The sequence below is a fragment of the Neltuma alba genome, unplaced genomic scaffold, assembly GCF_004799145.2.
Source record: "Neltuma alba isolate B1F8T4 unplaced genomic scaffold, ASM479914v2 tig00011023_pilon, whole genome shotgun sequence".
Taxonomy (NCBI): Eukaryota; Viridiplantae; Streptophyta; class Magnoliopsida; order Fabales; family Fabaceae; genus Neltuma; species Neltuma alba.
Genome location: NW_021635776.1, coordinates 263795 through 283088, shown reverse-complemented (window position 1 = coordinate 283088; position 19294 = coordinate 263795). Strand labels below are relative to the sequence as shown.

Here is a 19294-nt window from a genome sequence, read left to right as displayed (position 1 = left end):
TTCGCAAAGTGAAGTTGTCACTCGTCAAACAATAGTAGAAATACTGTAACTTCATTCGAAAAAATTGAACTTCATGTATCGCTTAACCGGAGTTGTTATTTAGCATACTGAAGTTGTCAGATGTTAAACAAAAGTGGAAATAGTGTCATTTCATAAAAAAAAGGTTCTTCATATATTGCTTAATGGACTTGTTAATTGGCATATTGATGTTGTCATACGTTAAAGACAAGTGGAAATCGCATCACTTGAACACAATTTCAATGATGTCAATAAAAATGTCATTTCACCATTACTAATTGTCATAACTGGGTAGCAGTTAGGCCAGACAATAAGTTCACTACACATAATGATAACGCAGTAACATTATCTACAGTCAATGTCCTTCATGGCCCAAATTCTTTTTCTATAGGGACTTTCTCCTCCTTTTGGACGTTCGCCCCTTCTGTGGATGTGGAATAAGATTCAGCGCATCCTCACGGCATTCATTGTTATCATGGTTCACCAGCCACCACATTAGATCACGCCGAAAAGCTGCCACATCTCCCTGCAAAACAGATTCAACAGCAAGTTAATCTTACTTTGCCCCTTTACCAGTCACAACAATTAAGCAAACCACATCACCTGGGTGTATTCTAGTGGAAGATTGGGTTTCCATCTGCTGAGCCATATTAGGACATGCACCCCACAGTCCCTCCTAGGAACAACACCACCATGACAGTTTAACAATTCGAGAATAAATATAGGAAATCAGCAAATTACATGTGCAGTGTATGTATACTCACAAATTACTCTGTTGAGGTACATCAGGCCGCACAATTTCCAAATTTGGCATTTTCTCAGTCAAATCTGGCCTAACCATGCCAATAATGTCATGGAACCTTTCTCTCTACACATATATCAGATATTCATCAACATCACTATAATTTCAGACAATAATAATACAATGTAATATGCCCAGGTGATTCTTACACATCCTGCTATGGCCATTTCCTGAGGGTCATAGGTGACTGCTTGCTTCTTCTTAGTTGTGGTCTTCTTAGACTGAACAGTTCCTCGCATGGAATCCAGGACATAGAACTTCATGGTGTTGGGTTCAAGGGCAAAGCAAAACCAGTGCTCACCAACAAGTGCAGGACCCATAACCAAGTCACAGTCACCTATGTTGTACCCGACAAATTGAGGAATTATTTGTCGTGCATGGTAGTTAGGGTCCCACCGAGCTGGGTCACGGATCATTAACTCCTAATAAAGAACACAAATTGATTTTGTCAGTTTGCAATTAGTTTCTTTAGACGGTTATTTGCCTTAACAGTGTTGTTACTTTATATACTACACTTGTCATTTGCCTTTGAGGACTTGTAATTTTCATATACAAACTTATCATTTCACAAACTAATGAAGAAACCTCACCATGAAGTCCGCATCAAAAATATGCCTCCTTACACGCCCTTCCACAGCCTGTTGCTCATCCACCACGGCCTTACAAACTAATGACATGACCCTGTTACTAACTCTGTTATTTCCCCCAAGAGAATGCAGCAAGCGTCGGGTAATATCTTCATCATACATTTTAATCAAAGGACTGACAATGGTTGAAGTGAGTTAGCATATGGGTTATGTTAACAAGTGATAACAAAACCCCATCACAAAAGCTGAGTATCACAATACTTACTAGTCGCCTTCATCACCTTTCACACTTCGGCTGACAATGGTGAAGAAAATGTCTTTATCCTCTGCAGGCCTCTTCAACCTTGTTTGTGCCTTCAACTCCAACCAAGGAGACTTAATTTTGTTGAAGCGAACCCTGCTAGATCTCCTTACTTGTTGTGCCTGCACACCTTCAGCTGCTGTCAAAGGTTCCACCCTGATGGGGGTTTGCCTCTCAACAGGGTCAACATATTTGACAATTGCTAGGGGGGATATAGTGACGGCTCTGTCACCCTCCGCATCATCACCTTCAACATTAGATGACAGGTTTATGGGGGTAGTAGGCGTGGGTATGTCACCCTCCATTTCATCATTGTCCTTCTGTGCACTCTGTCCCTCATCCTTGTCCTGACTATCTTCATCATTCTCTCCATCATCCTTTTCCTTGCCTTCCTCCTCACTTGTCCCATCATCACTCCCCCTGTCACCTTTCTCCTTGTCCTCCTCCTCCTCCTCTCTTGTCTCATCATCACTCCCCTCGTCATCTTTCTCCTTCTCCTCACTACTCTCACCATCACTCCCTCCATCATTCTTCTGCACAGCTTCACTAGTCTCACCAGCATGCTGTCTCTCCTCTTCATCGTCATCTTCAGACCCACTAACAATTGATGCGAGTGTCTCAGCAGGAGCCTTTCCTTTTCTCTTCCCATCTGCCTCTCTTGGAATGTGCACCTTCAACAGCTCCTCATCTACCATATTCATCAGCCTCTGATGGCTTTCTTCTATCCTCTTCATTAATCGTGCACGCAACTGCTTCAGCTCCTGCATGACAATGGCGTTTATCAATTTACTAGCAACATAATTATACCACATCATGATCTCACTATTGCAGATGACAAGCTCACTTTACCCAATGACAAGTTAAATATTATAAATAACAACTTCAGTATATGAAATTACAAGCTTACTACACTGTAACAAATTACAACCTCTCCCTATTGCGAATAACAAGTTCATCAGTAGTATAAATAACAACTTTGGTATGTCAGATAACAACTTTACTATATCAAATGACTAGTTCAGTTTAGCCAATCACAACTAATAAATTATAATTAGCAACTTCGATACATCAAATAACAACTACATTGTAACAAATGACAGGTTCACTTGATCCCATCACAACTCAGGCATAATCAATAACAACTTTATCAAATAACAACCCAAACCTGAACTTTACCGAATGACAAGTTCACATTACCCAATCACAACTTTGGTACCGTTTTTAACAGGTTAAGTTTATCAAGTAACAATGACAACTATAACAAATGACAACTTCACTAAACCTAATCACAACATAAGTTTTATATATACCAAGTCAATTTATCAAATGACAACGTAACTATCACAAACAAGAAGTTCACCAAGAATATCACTCTACCAAAGATATACATACCGGGTCCAGAGAATCAACATTTATCCTCTCGTCTTTGCCAAACACAACATCACTCCCTTTCTCACCATACAACAGCCCCCTAACGCTCTTCCTCTCAGTATTGGCCAATTCTTTGATCTTCTCATCTGTCCAGTATTGGATAGCACTGGTGGAGCCTCGCTGTGAACCTTGAATAAGGTTAAAATGCTCACCGAAAAAAAGCTGCAACACCACATATCATCACCAATTACATTGTTCATATTGCCAATAAAGTATTGCACAGTGAGAAACAAAATAGTCATACCAAAAGCAAGTATACGCAGCCACCAACAGTACTGCTCCCCTGCCCATCATTACCCTGTCTATACAGCTTCACAAAGTCAGCCATTTCTTTCCATAGGTCCTCCATAACATGTGTTGCCCAATCATACTTTCCAAAGTCATCCATCGTGGAACGCATGACTCTCACTAGCCGCTCACTCACTTCTGAGCTAGATGACGGACATAGAAAGGTACCCAGCGTGTATAGGACAAACAAGAATTCAAATCTGTGATCTTCCTCCCCAGAAATAATGTCATCTAGTATTTTGCTGAATGGCACTCTCCGATACTGATTCTTCAAGTTCTTGTACATTTCATCATCCTCCGAAACTTCAATTTTAATCTTCTCCCCACCATGGCGTATTCCTAGGAGCTTGTCAACATGTTTTGCTCCTATTTCCTCAGTTTTCCCCCGTATTGTAAATTGATGTGTTGGTGGGTCATATGATCTTAGCATAGTCACAAGGAGATCGCGGGGAAGTCTCTTCAATCCAACCTTCAACAAGCTTCCAAATCCTATCCTCTCCACCCTATCCCTTAACTCATCATTATTATTCACAAAGTGCAGTAATTTCTTAAAACCTTTCAAGGACACTCGGGTTAAAAATGATGGTACATATTTCTTTTTCTTCTCCTCTTCAATCTTTTCTGGCCTTCTTTTCTTCGCCTCCTCTGTGTACCTCTTCCTCTCCTCATCAGACAAAGCTCTCCATGCCTTTGACACAGCGTCTCTTTTTTGTTTGCCTCTGATATCACTATCACCTAATGTTGCCAAATACTCCCTTCTGAATAGCAACCAGCCATTGTGTGCCGGCTTTGATCTGGAGGCTCCCTCAGATGCCATGTCCTTTTTCCTGCAAAATATTAAACATACAATAGTTCACTAACACAACTTATTAACTGACTAACAACAATTCTGTCAATACTCATTCTGTCAATCAAACGCCTATGATAAACTTGTTATTCTCTCTACAAAAGTTGTCAATTCTTTAAGCTCAACTTGTTATTCCCACATACTTATCATAATTGTTATTTCTGATCATACACTAGTAGTTTAACTTGTCATTTGAAATGATAAACTTGTCTTATTGTCATACTCAGCTTTGTTATTCAAACAAGTCATTTCCTATTATCAAATTCTTACTTCGCATACAAATCTTGTCATTCACTGTTATAACCTTGTTATTTCCCATTACCAACTTGTCAGTTTCGCATTGACATCTTCTTATTCCCAATTAATCAACTTGTCATTTCCTATTCTTAAATTATCATTTTTGTTACAGAACTTATCAAATCCCACCGTCCACCTTCTCATTTATAACAAAACACACTTAGTACCTCTTCAATTAAATTTACCCTTGACTATATCCTATGTCGTTATTTTCCCTACTATTATTGTCATCTACGAAACTGATATTGTCATTCCCTCCCCACATAAATACCATTCCCATAGGTTATTTAACAGAAAAAACCTATATTTTTCTGTTAAATAACATTCTTCATCACTCAATCAAAATTTGGGTACTTCTACTTTCCTACCCTAAACTCTTTTACTCTCACCAATCATTCGCACATTCTTGCAGCAACCAATCCAAACAAAATTAGCCAACAAACTTACTACAATCAGTCGCCCAACGTAGCTGCTAACTCTGATCACCTAACGCGATTGCTGCCGCACTATTCAGCGATGCCTTCGACTTCTCTGAACCCTTCCACAATGTCGATAAACCACTGCTTTGTTCACCTTTGTCACAGCAAATATGCTCTTCACCGTCTCAACACTCCTCTCCACACTACTCTTACGGCAAAATGGCAGTACGCAGGTGCGCGAAAATGGAGACAATAGGGAGAATGTAGAGAACAGTGGGAAGTTGTCGATAGTGGGGGGACTACGTGCCGCGGGTTCAGCAGGTTCAAATCACTGAGGGGCAATTTCGTCTTTTCACCAACATTTGCTATTTGCCATTTGAGACCGGGTCCCTCATGATAATTTAGCAAATTCAGGTGACCATTGAGTGATTTTGCTAATTCAAGGGTCTTTATTTGTGATTTCCCCTTTTTTTTATTCTATTTAAAAGACATAAAAATAAGATTTTCTTTTTTGCTAAATGTCTTGTGGCCTAATGACATTTACACTTCGTGGCGGGTTTAATCATAGTTATAATCTCAGGTTGTTAATGCCTCCTCTTTAATTAAAAAAAGAGATAAGAGTTTTTTTTATCATATTTATAAATTACCTTATTAAATTTTTAATATGAATGTATTATTTTATATTGTATATATTATTTTTTTTGAAAAGTATATATTTTAAATATGGATAAAGTTAGAAATTTGTTAAAATTTAAATGTAGGATTAATAAAATTTAAATTTTTTTTATTTTAAGACATCTTAAAAATGACTTGTAATAAGATAAAAATGTATAAAATACAATTCACTAATGCATAATGCTACAATTTTTAGATCTGTAGGATACGTGCACATGAATTAAATATATATAATATACATTTTAAAATTAAAATATCAAAATATATTAATAAATATCTTGTTTTAGACAAACGTTTTTAAAGTAACGTAAAGTAAAAAATATTAATTTTCAAGTTTTTCAGCAATTTTATAGCTTAAAAAGTTAAAATTAATTAGCCAACCCACAACAAAACACTAATAACAGCTGTAACATGATGGCATTTTCGTGAACCAACTTTTTAATGTATAAAATTACTGGCTATTTCTGCTGCAAATGCAATCGCAGGCTCTCTTCCCAAAGCTGCTTGTCCGTTTGGTACCTCTCTCAAACAAAACAGTACCAACGCTTCCTTTTTTAGTTCCTCTTCCCCTCTCTGCCAAACCATACTCTATCCTCTTTCTGGATTTCCATTGCTTCAGATTCAACTGAAACCAGTTTCTGTTTCTCCTTCAAAATTTCGAACACCCAGAAAATATCTCAGACCTAAGTTGAATACTTGACTTTAAACCCAGAGATAGAGAGAGAGAGAGAGAGAGAGAGAGATCACTGATTTAAGTGAAGCTTTCTTTTAGACCCAAAAGAAAGTAACTTTGCTGACCAGAGTTCGAGACGCATTAGCCCACTTTTGCAGAATGAACCAAAGAAGCCACTATTTTAGCGCACAGAGAAGAGAAACAAAAAGAAGCGAGCTTTGTTATTCTTCTTCATAGGCTTGCTTGGTTTCATTTTACTGCAAAATCGGTTGATCTGAGGAGGAAGAAGAAGAGAGAGAAACGCAAGAATGGGTTGCTGCCATTCCAGTATAGAAAGAGAAGAAATGGTGTCGCGTTGTAAGGCGAGGAAGCGATACATGAAGCAGTTTGTTCTAGCGAGGCATGCCTTTTCTGCTTCGCATGTTATGTATATACGCTCCCTTCGTTCTACAGGATCTGCTCTGCTTCAGTTCGCCAATGCAGAGACGACCGTTCACCACCACCACAACCTCCAACTCCAGCACCATCTTCCACCGGAGCCGGAGCCGATCCGACCGTTGCCGCCACAGCGGACTCCAGTGGCGATGCCGCCTCCTTTACCTCCAATGAGTCCGAGTTCTGACACGTGGACGTCAATGACGGCCTCTCCTGCTCTACCGCCGCCGCCACCTCCTCCTCCCCCGCCGCCGCCGGTGTCGTCTTCCTCTTGGGATTTCTGGGACCCATTCGTGCCACCAGCTCCGGCCTCGTCGAGGTCAGTGACGGAGGAGGAATGGGAAGCGACGACGACCACAGGGTCGGAAATTGTCGTGACGACGATGGGAGCAGCGAATGTGACTGCGCCGCCGTCTGTGGTGAGTGGGTTTTCCAAGGAGACTCAAAGTAGTGACCTTGCGATGGTAGTGTCAAGGAATACCAAAGATCTCGTTGAGATTATAAAAGAACTTGACGACTACTTCCTCAAAGCTGCTGAAGCTGGTGGCCAAGTCTCTATGCTCTTAGAAGTTCCAACCTCCGGCTTTTCTAATCACAGTAAAGAAAGTGAGCTTCATAAACCAAATAATGGGTTTGCTTTACTTGTTTTCCCTCTGTGCACCTTTGATTCTGCGATTGATTAGGAACAAACACTACTCCATATTCTATGCAGATGAACACATCAATTATTAGAGAGATTTGAACTTGAATTGAACTGTATATTTAATCTTTTCTCCCTTGCATTAATTTAAACTTACTAAAGGTTCGAGTTTGGGTTTATTTTTGTTAATGGCAGGTAAAGTGTACAACTACGGATGGGGTTTGAGTCCTTCGTTGTGGGCATGGGGTTCGAATCCAAAACCAAATGGATTCGGGAAGTTCAGTCAGGAAATGTCGATTAGTAATTTTGTGGCTAAAGATGTGGGAACTGGTAGTCACTGTTCCACAGTGGAGAGGTTATATGCATGGGAGAAAAGATTATACCAAGAGGTCAAGGTATAAGCTTCTTTTCACATCTTCTTTAGAATATTATTGTAAGACAAAAAGAAAAGGGTGAAAAAGAGCGAAAGCAAATGATTTCTCTTTTTTAGGCATAAATTTTGATGTGGGTCTCGCTTGATTCGTCCTCAAGACGTTTCATCGTCTGAAACTTTTAACCTGTGAATTGTACTGTATGTAATCAATCTCTGTGTGTGTGTGTGTACTCATAGTTATGTATTGTACTGCCTTTTCGTTGGTTTTAGAATGCTGAGACCGTAAAGATGGAGCATGAGAAGAAGGCGTCGGTGCTAAGGAAGTTAGAGATGAAGAGGGCAGACTATGTGAAGACAGAGAAGACGAAGAAAGAAGTAGAGAAATTGGAGTCACAGATGATGGTTGCCTCTCAGGCTATTGAGAGTACATCAGCTGAGATTATCAAGTTAAGGGAGACTGAGCTGTATCCACAGCTTCTTGAGCTTGTGAAAGCGTAAGTCTTCTCTTATCTTTCTGTGTACTGCATCTCTGGGGACATTCCCATTTTACTTAGTTCCTTGGCTCGAAGGAATTTGACGAGGGAGAATTACTATGAAATCCCAAGGAAAAAAATGTAATCACCAAAAAGTACCAATAATAAGTGAGCAGTATGAACTCATTGTCTTTTCCTGCATTGCAACCTGTCATTGCATGCTGCTTTGTCGTGGGACTTTTTGGTGATTATACTCTTTCTTTGAGACCTTATAGTAATTCTTTCATTTGAAGAGCATCTAGTCCTGCGAGTCATCAGGTAGTGACCAACAGATTAAATGCCTAAAATTTGAGGGATTGAGTTGTACTGAGTTAAACATTAGGAATTTGAGTTAAGGGTTGAACATTTGCCTATTCATTTTTTCTTTAAAAGGGTTAACATTCTAGGGTAATATTGGAAATTTCACCCGCCAAATTAATGATATCCTATTAATAGGGAATAGGGTTGTGAATTCCAGTCATTGTCGTGGATTGTCAATTTTTTTTTTTTTATTTGGGTAAAAATGAATTATGACCTCAGACAAGAAACGTTACGTCATTCCAAAAATTGAGACTGAAACCTAAAACCTACAATACTATCTTCAAGAGAAAAGCACTTGAAAGATTTAATGCAGTGTGCTATCTCCTTCATCCTCACTATAACCTTGCCCACCTAACACCTTTCAAACCCTAGAACATTATTAGTTTACTCTTCAAAGGAAAAGGGCAAGTTGAGTTGAACTCAAACACTGTTGTCTTGTTTAGATTGAGAGGAAGTGAATATTAATAAAGATAATTTACAAGATTGCTATTAGCTTGATTTTCTTGGTAAGACGATAAAGCCAGATAACATATTTTACTGCGTAGTAGCTATTGATGTTTAGAGCAGCAGGGGTTGCATCAGTTTAGGGGTATTTGGTGATTCTGGGTGCCTCAATAGAAAATGGACATTGCTTTTGACTTTTTTGAATTAGAACAGTGCTGACCACATGTATGATAAAATGGGTGTCCTTAGTTTCAGTTCCTATGTCTCTTCTTTTTCTTCAAAATCCTCTCTCTGATGTATTTTCCACTATCAATTGGAAGTTATGGTCCCCAAATATGAGAACCTCGTGTGAAATGTTTGTGTGTTACTTTTTTCTTTTGTAGTTCTTGCTTTAACTTCTTCGTTCTTGAATTTCTATTGGTCAAATAATGTCCAGCTCTGATTCACTAATGTGGTAAAAGAAGATTTAAACTCGAAGTTGCCTCCTTCGTTTTTGACAGATTGATGTGCATGTGGAGAAACATGTATGAGTGCCATCAAGTACAAAAGCACATAGTTCAGCAGCTGGAATACCTCAATACCATCCCATCAAAGCAACCAACTAGTGAAATTCATAGGCAAGCAACTCTCCAGCTTGAACTTGAAGTTCAACAATGGCACCAATCCTTTTGTAACCTCTTCAAGGCTCATAGAGACTATATTCAGTCCCTCACAGGTTGGCTGAGGCTCAGCCTTTTCCAGTTCAGCCGAAGCCCACTGAGCCAAACTGCTGAGGAATCCAAGATATACTCCCTCTGTGAAGAATGGCACCTCGCCGTGGATCGTATCCCGGATAAGGTCACATCTGAGGGGATCAAGAGCTTACTGACAGTCATTCATGCTATCGTAGCTCAACAATCAGAGGAACATAAACAGAAGAAGAAATCAGATTCTGTGTTTAAAGAGCTCGAAAAGAAAGTGGTGCAGCTTCGGTCGCTAGAGTGCAAATATGGCCCATATTCCATGCCCGAATCGATGAGAAACAAGGATCCTGTCATGGAGAAGCGGGCAAAGGTTGAGACTTTGAAAGGAAGAGCAGAGGAAGAGAAGAACAAGCATGAGAAGTCAGTCTGTGTGACTAGGGCAATGACTCTGAATAACTTGCAGATGGGGTTCCCACATGTGTTTCAGGGGATCGTGGGGTTTTCAAGTGTATGTACTGAGGTTTTCGAATCGGTATACAACAAAGCTAAAATCACTCAACAAGAGCATGATGTGAAGAGAATATTACCTTAAGAAGAAATGATCTGGTTTTGTACAGATAATCATCTTGCTTTTAGCCATAGTAAAAATATGAGCTTTTATATTGTATTTACAGCCTCCAGTGCAGTGAGATCTAGTTCACTCAGATTTTTTGGTAGGAACCAGTTTGGTGTAAGCAGGGAAACTAGAAAATTCTGAAATCAGAGTGAAAAGTCTGTGTTAAGGTTGTGATTTCTTTAATACTACTGAATGCTTTGTATTTATGCCTACAGCCATACTTCAAAATTTCAAAAGACGAAAACTGTGTGATAGGTGCGGGACTTCACTATCGGATCATATGATGAGAGGTAAGAATTGGAATTAAAATTAAGAAAAACTACTAAAAGAGTATTCAATGAGTAAATTACGTTATATGAGATTGAACAACCTCGTGGAAGTAAGACTAGGAAATATCATCTTCCTCTGTAAAATTTCTCAATTCCACATATATCAATCTGTCCGAACTCATACTAAGCTTTTTTTTAATATTTTTTTTAATCTTAATCATAATCCTTATTTTTTATTTTCAAAGCTCTGTGCCAAACGGGATTTAGTGTGTAGATTTCATAGAAGAGGAATTCTCAAACCATTGCTAGGGCAAACTTTTGCCTAATGCATTGTCAACGGTGGTTTGGGTTAACTTCTAAAAATCACTTATACGTTACAGTGCAAAGTTACTTGAAATAAGTTAAATCAGACAACGTATTTTCATGTTTGAAATTAATAAAACAATTGTGGCCGAAACATATAACAACTTCATTTCACAAAAACCATTGATTTTGATGATTACCAACGTGAAGCCAAACATATTCTAAACATAGAATCAGACTACAATATTCATAATCAATCCTTTCATTTTATGCAAGGCAAATATCAACCAATCTTTGAAATTCTACTCTCAAAAATATCTTTTCATCTAGTTGCAATTCATTAATAATTGATTAGTATGCTTCCAACTGAATGAAATAGCCATACAATCATCTAACATCTCATTCAACTGTATTCTTTGTTTCCTGTACGTTGATCATGATAGTTATCTCAATCTTTATAGCAGTTAGAAATTAAATTTTTTTTTTTTAACTGCAAACCTCAGTTATTGTCCCCCACATCATAAGTTAATAATGCATTATAACTTCAAATACAACAGTCTTAAAAAAATCGAGCATACCATAATAAACTTACCTATTTTTCTCCCTAATATACCTAGCAAAAACACCACACACACACACACACACACACAAAGGAAGAAAAACATCTCGTAAGCACATTCTTTACTAGTCACCGGTACAGGGATAACAAAATTTACACAGCTCCCAGTCCAGCCTGCATCATCAGACATGCTCCAACCTCAAAATTTTCCATATTTATAAATTTACAAGTGCCTCGATCAATAACAGATAAACAGGGATAAGTGTTAAATAAAAAAAGGACTCTTCTTTTAGCAATGAAAGACATTGAACTTACGAGCCCCCTGTATGTTTATATATCTCTACCAATCTTCTATCTCGTCATTTTCTTGGTCATTTAAAATCATTTGGTCAAAATCAATACCGTCCATATCCAAGTCATGCACTGATGACTGAGAAGATTCACAATATTCACCGCACGTCCTATTTCCAAGCCATTTTAACACAGGCATGTACTCTGTGGCCATAACTGATGTATTACAAGAAGTCAATCCTTCAAACTCTGCAACTCGCTGCTTGAGCATCTTATTCTGAAACAGGGGATCAAGGACATAGGTCAAATGTTAAGGGACAACGAAGTTATCAACATAATGAACATGGACAATTTGCAAGTTGTTGATTCTTGAGACTCACAAGCCAGATAACCAATTGAACCAATGTCTCATGTCATTATCATTATTATTATATTGCCAGAAAAATGCTTCATGCTATGCTTGGTTATTAAGAATGAAATCATAAGATCAAACATTGCTATCTGCTAGTGAGAAGATTACTAGCTCAAGGTACCTTTAAAAGTTACTCGAACAGGAAAAAGTTAATAAAATAAAAATGAAGCTTTTATCGGGAAAATATAACTGTTAAATTATTCATAACCGTATGATTCAGTCTGGTAAGTGCATTCTTAGCTGAATTAAAATAATAACTTTCTATTAAGAATAAGTGAAGCAAGAATCTCACTCTAGACACTCTCCATAGCCAACAAAAGGAGAATCTCCAACTGAGTCAAGGTAACACTTTTATTTCTCAAAGCCTGCCTAGCAAAGGAAATGGCTAGGATATTTATAGAGAGAAATCACAAGGGTAATGAAATATGAAAATCCCTAGAATATCTTAAACAAACCCATGAAACAGAATTGAACGTTGGTCAACCTCCCTAACAGTCATAATGGTCTGCTTATTCGATAACTGATTCCTAAAATAATTGAAAATGGAAATATTCCAGCAACTAGTCATGATAAAATAATGTATCATAGCTAATTCAGCTTAGCAGAACGAGAATCATCTGTGTAGGTCCTAAGAGTTTGGTTATGCTGTCTAGGACTTGTATCACGGTCCTTTTTCCTCTCAAACAAACAAACAAACAACAAGCCTTATCCCACTAGGTGGGGTCGGCTACATGAATCACACGACGTCATCGTGCTCTGTCAACTCCTTTTTCCTCTCAAGTGGGAATAAATGATTATATGCATGCATGCATCTATTCCTAATTAGTTTCATAACATATAAAATAAAACATTTTAGGAGGATAGAATAGAATATATGATTAGAAGAAGCAGTGAACACCTTGTTATATAATAATTCCCTCTCAATCCCCCAGAGTTTTGGGCCCCGCATAGCATGCCACCTGCAGAACCTAATATTCAGACTTCACCATTGAGAGATAAAATCCAGCTTCTAACAATCATCTATATAAAGACAACCTGGCGGATAGTGTATGAGAATTTCCAAATAATACTCCACGAACAGCAACAGAAGCAGCTGCTGATGGTAGAACACCCTCCGCCTCATTATGCCTAGACACCATTCCTCGAAGTTTAGCAAGAAGAATGTCAGCGTCGCCTAGATATGAAGACACTATCCACGCATCATCAATTGCCTCCTCATTCATAAAATCTAGCACTGGAAGAAATTTAACGGTGAAAATTAGAATTCCAAAGATTTTGTTTCAAAAATACACATCTATCGCTGGAAACAACTTTCTTTTTCCATACACATATTATGCATGAGCCCTCTAGAATCGTATTAACAAAAATTACCATTCTCGTGAAGAAAATCAGCAACAGGACCAGGCTGCACGTGAGCATGACAAAGAATCTTCTCCGGTGCATCCATTTTTAAGGGTAATCTTGCCAATCGTTCTTGGATAAGAAATGTATCATGTTCTACCACACAAGATGAACTAAAAGTTAAATTACTACCATTCAACTCCAACTCTTAGTTTTGTCCTTTTCCAGGAAGAAAGACAACAAACGAAATTTTAATTTCTCTGAACTTCTTTTTTTTTAAAATAAAAACGCACCATATTTGGTTGCACTTTCAGACTCTCTTTTGTTGTGCAAAAATTTCCCCAAGGCATGAAATAAAGATAGGGTCTCATCTCTGGTAAAGTGCAAGGAATAGCCATCATCTGAAGCGACAGCCTTCTTTTCTTTCTCTTTTGATATGCTGAGAAAGTTACTTGATAGAGACAAAGAATGCACTTGATTCTGTTTGAGACAGAAGAACTGCAACGATGTGATTGCATGCCTGATGTCACCTCCACTAGCTTTAGCAATCAGATCAACATGTTCAGCAGTCACATCACACTGTTCTAGTTGGCATATTCTAAAAAGTACCTTCTTGATAGAATTCACTGTAATAGGATTGAATGCAATCTGACAATTTATCATATTAAATTTAGAATAAGTACTCTCTCATAAAAAAAGATCAAAAACAGGAGGGGAACTTTCTAAAGAAGTAACCTTACAGGCCCCAGCACTCTGCAGAGATAGCTGAATTTTTTCCAAGCATTGTGCATCATGGTCTGCTGAATCAGCATTGCCATACTCTGTGAACACTATAACTGTGGGTATCTGAGTTGAGCGCACCAACAAGTTCAAGCAATCTTGTAGTCGTCCAAAAGCAGCTTTCCCATTTGTCACAGGAAGATCATCAATTAATACTATGGTGGGTGCTTTTGACTCCCCATTCAAATAAGCTGACAATGAGCCATATTTCCTTATTCTTTCAACATAAGCTTCAAATTCATCCAACTTGGATGTGTATTGTGTACGTGTCACTGAAAATCAATTAGAAGTTATGCAGTCGCAATCAGGAGGGTATTATAAATCATTTGACATGAATATTATGCAATGCATTCATTTCCCTTTGGACTGCAAGCCTGGTGCACATACAAATGTTGACCAACTCATCTATTTAACAGTAAAAAGAACTGATTTAATTCAGCAAGAGTAGGAAAGGAATTGACTATCAAATTCAAAGCATATATGCTAGACCAACCTGAACTAGAATTATGTAGATGCTCTTGCCAAATTACAGGTGTAGGTGTGCTCCATTCACACAGAATAGCTCCAAGGTGAGAAGAAATTACATGAATCGCAGCCTACATATTGAAAAGAAATTCTTAGATGTCAATGTGGTGTTCTTGGGATATAATACCCAACTCTTTCCACTGAATGGGCATTGACTAGCCCCTAATCAGTTTGCCCCCGATAGTTTAAAGTGTACCATGCATTAACCCGTCATTTGTTCCATTACCACCGACTACCCGGACCACCTGATCCTCGCAAGAGGCTCAGAACACCAAAACTATTCACAAGTGCAACAGGCAGCTCAGAATGAAATAGTCAATCCTTTTAATACACATGATCTTAAATTAGTTAAGATTTGGATATACAATACCGCGTAGTGGTTGAGTGGTAATGATCCTTTTAATACACATGATCTTAAGTTAGTTAAGATTTCAATATACAATACTGCATAGTGGTGGAGTGGTAATCAAATAAACAACAAGTGAATTGAAAAATATGCTTTAAATGATCGGAAACAATGAATCTTGTGCCAAATTACCTAAGGCAAACCATAACCGATCCTTTGTTATCCTTAAAGCAGAGCTTTTCGCTCAAAAACAATAAATAAATAAAGCAGAGCGTTAAAAAGCAAAGTGCAGGAATTCAGCCCCCATTCAGTTAGTCTCAACATTATGAGAATCAATACCTTAAGGGGGAAAAAAAATTAGAAAAAAGACTTTAAAAAAACACTATAATCCACATTATCCAGCATCAAACATTACCATTGCACAAGTCACACAACAAAAAAGTAATGCTTAGTAATCTAACTTGTCAGGTTTGGCTATCCCAGGACATGAAATAAGTCCTAACAATATACAGGGCACAGAAAGAGTTGCATACAGATTTCCCCACTCCAGCCTGCCCAGTGATGAGAAGGACATTATTGCCGCAGACACCCTGTCAGAATACAAAAACAATGAAATCAGAGACCCACAATATTAATGCAGTGCAAAGAACGAAATACAACTAAGGGTACAATTTACGCTAATTTAAAAGTAGACTTTATTACCTGACAGAAATGCACGCAGAAGTATTAAATTCAAGAATGAAGTGAAGCGTTTAGGAATGAATCCAGAATAAACAATTAATGCTGCTTCCCCTTTCTTCTAGGTGATATTTCTAATTTTTGCATCATGCGTGGGTGTGTCTATATCTACACACACACACACACACACACAAATATATATGTTTTATCCATGTCTGTTTCTTAGAAAGTAATATCATCATGGTTGTAAAAGAGTGAGGTTCACAAGGAATGCCATGATAACTATTATAAACATCTGTGAGCACGCACACGAGTGAACATACAATACAAAAATATAAAATTATTTATATGTGCACATACATCATTGACAAAACCACTCTTAACCAATCAATCCTACGAAGGAACCAAAGAAACTAGACATTCTTGCCACGTTGAGGAGAAAAAGAAAAATTTACAAAGCATAAGAATCGGCTACTCCCCTTTAGCTTTAATCCAATATTTACCTTAGAAGGTTTTAACCTTTCCTCAAACCACATCTTAACTTCTTCAACCTGCAAAGGCAACACAGAGAATGAGACGCCATTCATATAGTCAAAGTCAAGAAGCTAAATTTCAGAGTCTTGACCTTTTTTTTGTGAACAGCAAGCTCTTCCAGCGAATGGGGCTTGTGTTTATGAACCCATAGCTCCCCTGAATAGCTCCTTTGTATGCCTAATGTGCACTTACACATCAATTCAACGCTTAAAACTTTAGAGAAGGAAGAAAAAGAAGGCTAGTGCGCCAGTTATAGTATCTAAATTCTAAACAGATTCGACACAAGACACTTGACCAGACCTTGTTTTAAAATTTTTTAGTGTTTTGACTTCTAACATTATACATATATTATTACCTGTTAGTAGTAAAGCAAAATAAGACATAACTTATTGCTCAAAGAATTTCATAGCTTTATGATCAAAGAAGGCAAGGGCACAATTATCCATTCTACACTGATGCAACCAAAAGGTAGAACACAGTAGCAGCGTACCAGCAGATACATTGAACCCAGTAAACACTTCGTTGAAGTCTTCTCCAAGCTGGTTGATCTGCATCCAAATAGGGATATTGGATTCAAATATGGGAAGCATTCATACATGTGTAGGAAAAAACAAAATAAACAACTACTTAAAGACAATGAAATTGAAATAGAACTAGAGTGCTACATGGGAAGTTATGCACTGGAAACCTTTAATGATGGGTGCACACACAACCAGGAACTTCAAATCAAGTCTTACGCAGCAAAAATTTCAGTAACTGGGCAACTACTTCACATTGCTTACACAATGTAACCTAGCAATATTTATTCTGCTTTTAATTCAACATTTTCTTTATAAATGAGCCATTACAACAGCTCTTACTTCAAACCTTAAATTTAAAGGAAAAAAAAACCAGAATCGATCATTTATACCTCATGCAACTTGCTGGAGTCTTTGGCCGATCGAGACCGAGAACCTGAAAGGCGGGCCTTCTTCTTTCCTCTCGTGCTTGTGGACCTAGACTTGGACTTCGCATAGTTATTACCCCCACTTAAGTAGCAAGTAGTAACATCATCTTCATCATCCGAAGATAAAACAATCAGGGAGTTTCTCTTTCCCATGACCATTACAGTAACAACCCACACGTAATCAGCAAAGCCCTAGCATTGCTCCAACGAAATCAGAAGGATAAAATGACGGAAAACTTCAGAAAGCCTATTCATGGCATCACGAAAGCAGAATATACAAGAGAACACAAGAATGAGGAGTCGAAAATTCCAAACGATGCCTTCAGACAATTGCCGGGTTCGAAAATACGCGGGGATTTCTAATTTATCCTTGTGATCTTCCGGGATGGCTTACAGGAGAAGCCTGCTGGTCAGGTCTGGCCCAGATAGCATGATATAAACCCAATAAAATAATGGGAGAATTGCAATTAGATCCCACTTAAAGGAATTAAATACAAAAAGGTCTCTTGAAATCATGAAATTATTCTGAAGTCCCAAAGAACCTTTTTGCAATAAATTTTATTTGTTTAATTACCAAATTATTCTTATTTTTTTAAAAAAAATTTATATTGACAACTGAAAGAGCAGTGGTTGACAACTCAGGGTGCAAGGATTGACAACTATCGCGGCTGGTTTGATAACACATTTTCTCAGCATATCACACTATAAGTTGTCAAACCAGCCGTGATAGTTGTCAATCTTTGCACCCTGAGTTGTCAACCATTACTCTTTGAGTTGTCAATGCAAATTTAAAAAAAAAAAAAGAAGGGTAATTTGGTAAGTAAATAAATAAAATTTAATGCAAAAAATTTTTTGGGACTTTAAAATTATTTCATGATTTTAAGGGACCTTTTTGTATTTAATTCCCTTGAGTGGGACCTAATTGCCATTTTCCTTAAAATAATCGGCTATGCCAAAAACATTTTTAAAAAATACCTTCGAGGCAAAACTTTTTTCAGATACATAGTAAAATTATTTTTAAAATTATAATTTGATTTTTATTTCAACACTTATAAAATGTTAAACCACTGCTGGACATTACAATTAGCAATGTTAAATATTTAAAATATAATAGAAGAAGTTAGCACTTCATACTATGATAAGTTAATGTTTGAATTTTTATTAAAAAAATGTGTTGATATTTAATGCGGACAGTAGAGCTGGTAATACAGGTTGGACCCGCGGGCCCAACCCGCTAGCCCGCCAAAAATGGCGGGCTCGGGTTGGCAAAATGCCAACCCGCCAAGGTGCGGGCTACTCCAGCCCGCACCGTTTTCAGCCCGCTCCGCCGCGGGCTAGCCCACTTTTTTTTTATAAAATTTTTTTATTTTTATATAATTTCTAATATATTATACAACATAATTGGAGGATTTTAACCCCCAAATTTCATATTTACATCTTCTCATCCATGTAATTGCATATGTAATACATACATAAAAGATCTACTTAATTAATTTGGATAAGAAAAATAGTCAAATTAATTATTTAGAAAAAAATATGTGTTAGTTTTTCTAAAATATCTTCTCAAATTATAAATTAATCCTCACATTATTTTATTATAACTCATTACTCAAGTTTAAAACTCCAAGTCCAATTTTAATATTACAAACTAAGCTCAAACTTATACAAATAATAATATTTAAAAAAAAAAAGTTAGGTGGGCCGGCGGGCTCAGGTTGGCAAAATGCCAGTCTGCTAAAGTACGGGCTACTTCAGCCCGCACCGCTTTTGGCCCACACCGTTGCGGGTTGGCCCGTATCCGTACCGCCAGCCCGTATTCCCAACTCTAGCGGACAGTGTCACAGACAAAATCAATGTTCAATATGAATCTGTTCCCCCAAGTTCCTTTGCCGCACCACGTTTGTTACTGTTCACCCTCTCACATGTTACTGTTCACATTGTCGTAGTC

At 37.7% G+C, this 19294-nt stretch overlaps 3 protein-coding genes across 5 annotated transcripts; 1 reads left to right on the top strand and 2 right to left on the bottom strand.

Moving 5' to 3' along the window:
- Positions 1-403: 403 nt before the first annotated feature.
- LOC114760818 (uncharacterized) lies at positions 404-1432 on the bottom strand. Its single transcript, XM_028950105.1, has 4 exons — positions 970-1432; positions 783-886; positions 622-694; positions 404-544 (listed from the first exon to the last, which is right to left on the bottom strand). The coding sequence occupies exons 1-4, from the start codon at positions 1234-1236 to the stop codon at positions 404-406; spliced, it is 585 nt and encodes a 194-aa protein (XP_028805938.1). The 5' UTR covers positions 1237-1432.
- Positions 1433-6176: 4744 nt separating this feature from the next.
- On the top strand, positions 6177-10576 carry LOC114760822 (nitrate regulatory gene2 protein-like). Its single transcript, XM_028950113.1, has 4 exons — positions 6177-7379; positions 7609-7808; positions 8057-8280; positions 9564-10576. The coding sequence occupies exons 1-4, from the start codon at positions 6647-6649 to the stop codon at positions 10336-10338; spliced, it is 1932 nt and encodes a 643-aa protein (XP_028805946.1). The 5' UTR covers positions 6177-6646; the 3' UTR covers positions 10339-10576.
- A 1010-nt stretch (positions 10577-11586) lies between these two features.
- Positions 11587-17650, bottom strand: LOC114760808 (cell cycle checkpoint protein RAD17). Of its 3 annotated transcripts, none has more exons than XM_028950098.1 (13): positions 17311-17650; positions 16891-16948; positions 16492-16577; positions 16370-16417; positions 15722-15778; positions 14811-14913; positions 14273-14589; positions 13831-14185; positions 13568-13693; positions 13232-13430; positions 13095-13155; positions 11809-12061; positions 11587-11667 (listed from the first exon to the last, which is right to left on the bottom strand). In XM_028950098.1, exons 1-12 carry the CDS (start codon positions 17503-17505, stop codon positions 11834-11836), a joined length of 1833 nt encoding a protein of 610 aa, XP_028805931.1. In that variant the 5' UTR covers positions 17506-17650; the 3' UTR covers positions 11587-11667; positions 11809-11833. The 3 variants fall into 3 exon arrangements, with proteins under 3 accessions (XP_028805931.1, XP_028805932.1, XP_028805930.1); XM_028950099.1 differs by having other exon boundaries at positions 11587-12061; positions 13831-14035; positions 14147-14185; XM_028950097.1 differs by having other exon boundaries at positions 11587-12061.
- Positions 17651-19294: the final 1644 nt, after the last annotated feature.

What these genes read in the sequence shown, in the direction of transcription:
- LOC114760818 (XM_028950105.1), bottom strand. Translation starts at nt 1,236, where the DNA reads ATGATCCGTGACCCAGCTCGGTGGGACCCTAACTACCATGCACGACAA. An exon ending in GTACCTCAACAGAGTAATTT is followed by an intron (nt 695 to 782) that starts GTGAGTATACAT and finishes TGTTGTTCCTAG; the next exon opens with GAGGGACTGTGGGGTGCATG. An exon ending in TTCCACTAGAATACACCCAG is followed by an intron (nt 545 to 621) that starts GTGATGTGGTTT and finishes TCTGTTTTGCAG; the next exon opens with GGAGATGTGGCAGCTTTTCG.
- LOC114760822 (XM_028950113.1), top strand. Translation starts at nt 6,647, where the DNA reads ATGGGTTGCTGCCATTCCAGTATAGAAAGAGAAGAAATGGTGTCGCGT. An exon ending in GATTATACCAAGAGGTCAAG is followed by an intron (nt 7,809 to 8,056) that starts GTATAAGCTTCT and finishes CGTTGGTTTTAG; the next exon opens with AATGCTGAGACCGTAAAGAT. An exon ending in CTTCTTGAGCTTGTGAAAGC is followed by an intron (nt 8,281 to 9,563) that starts GTAAGTCTTCTC and finishes CGTTTTTGACAG; the next exon opens with ATTGATGTGCATGTGGAGAA.
- LOC114760808 (XM_028950097.1), bottom strand. Translation starts at nt 17,505, where the DNA reads ATGGTCATGGGAAAGAGAAACTCCCTGATTGTTTTATCTTCGGATGAT. An exon ending in AGGCTGGAGTGGGGAAATCT is followed by an intron (nt 14,914 to 15,721) that starts GTATGCAACTCT and finishes TTCAATATGTAG; the next exon opens with GCTGCGATTCATGTAATTTC. An exon ending in TGAAAGTGCAACCAAATATG is followed by an intron (nt 13,694 to 13,830) that starts GTGCGTTTTTAT and finishes CTTGTGTGGTAG; the next exon opens with AACATGATACATTTCTTATC.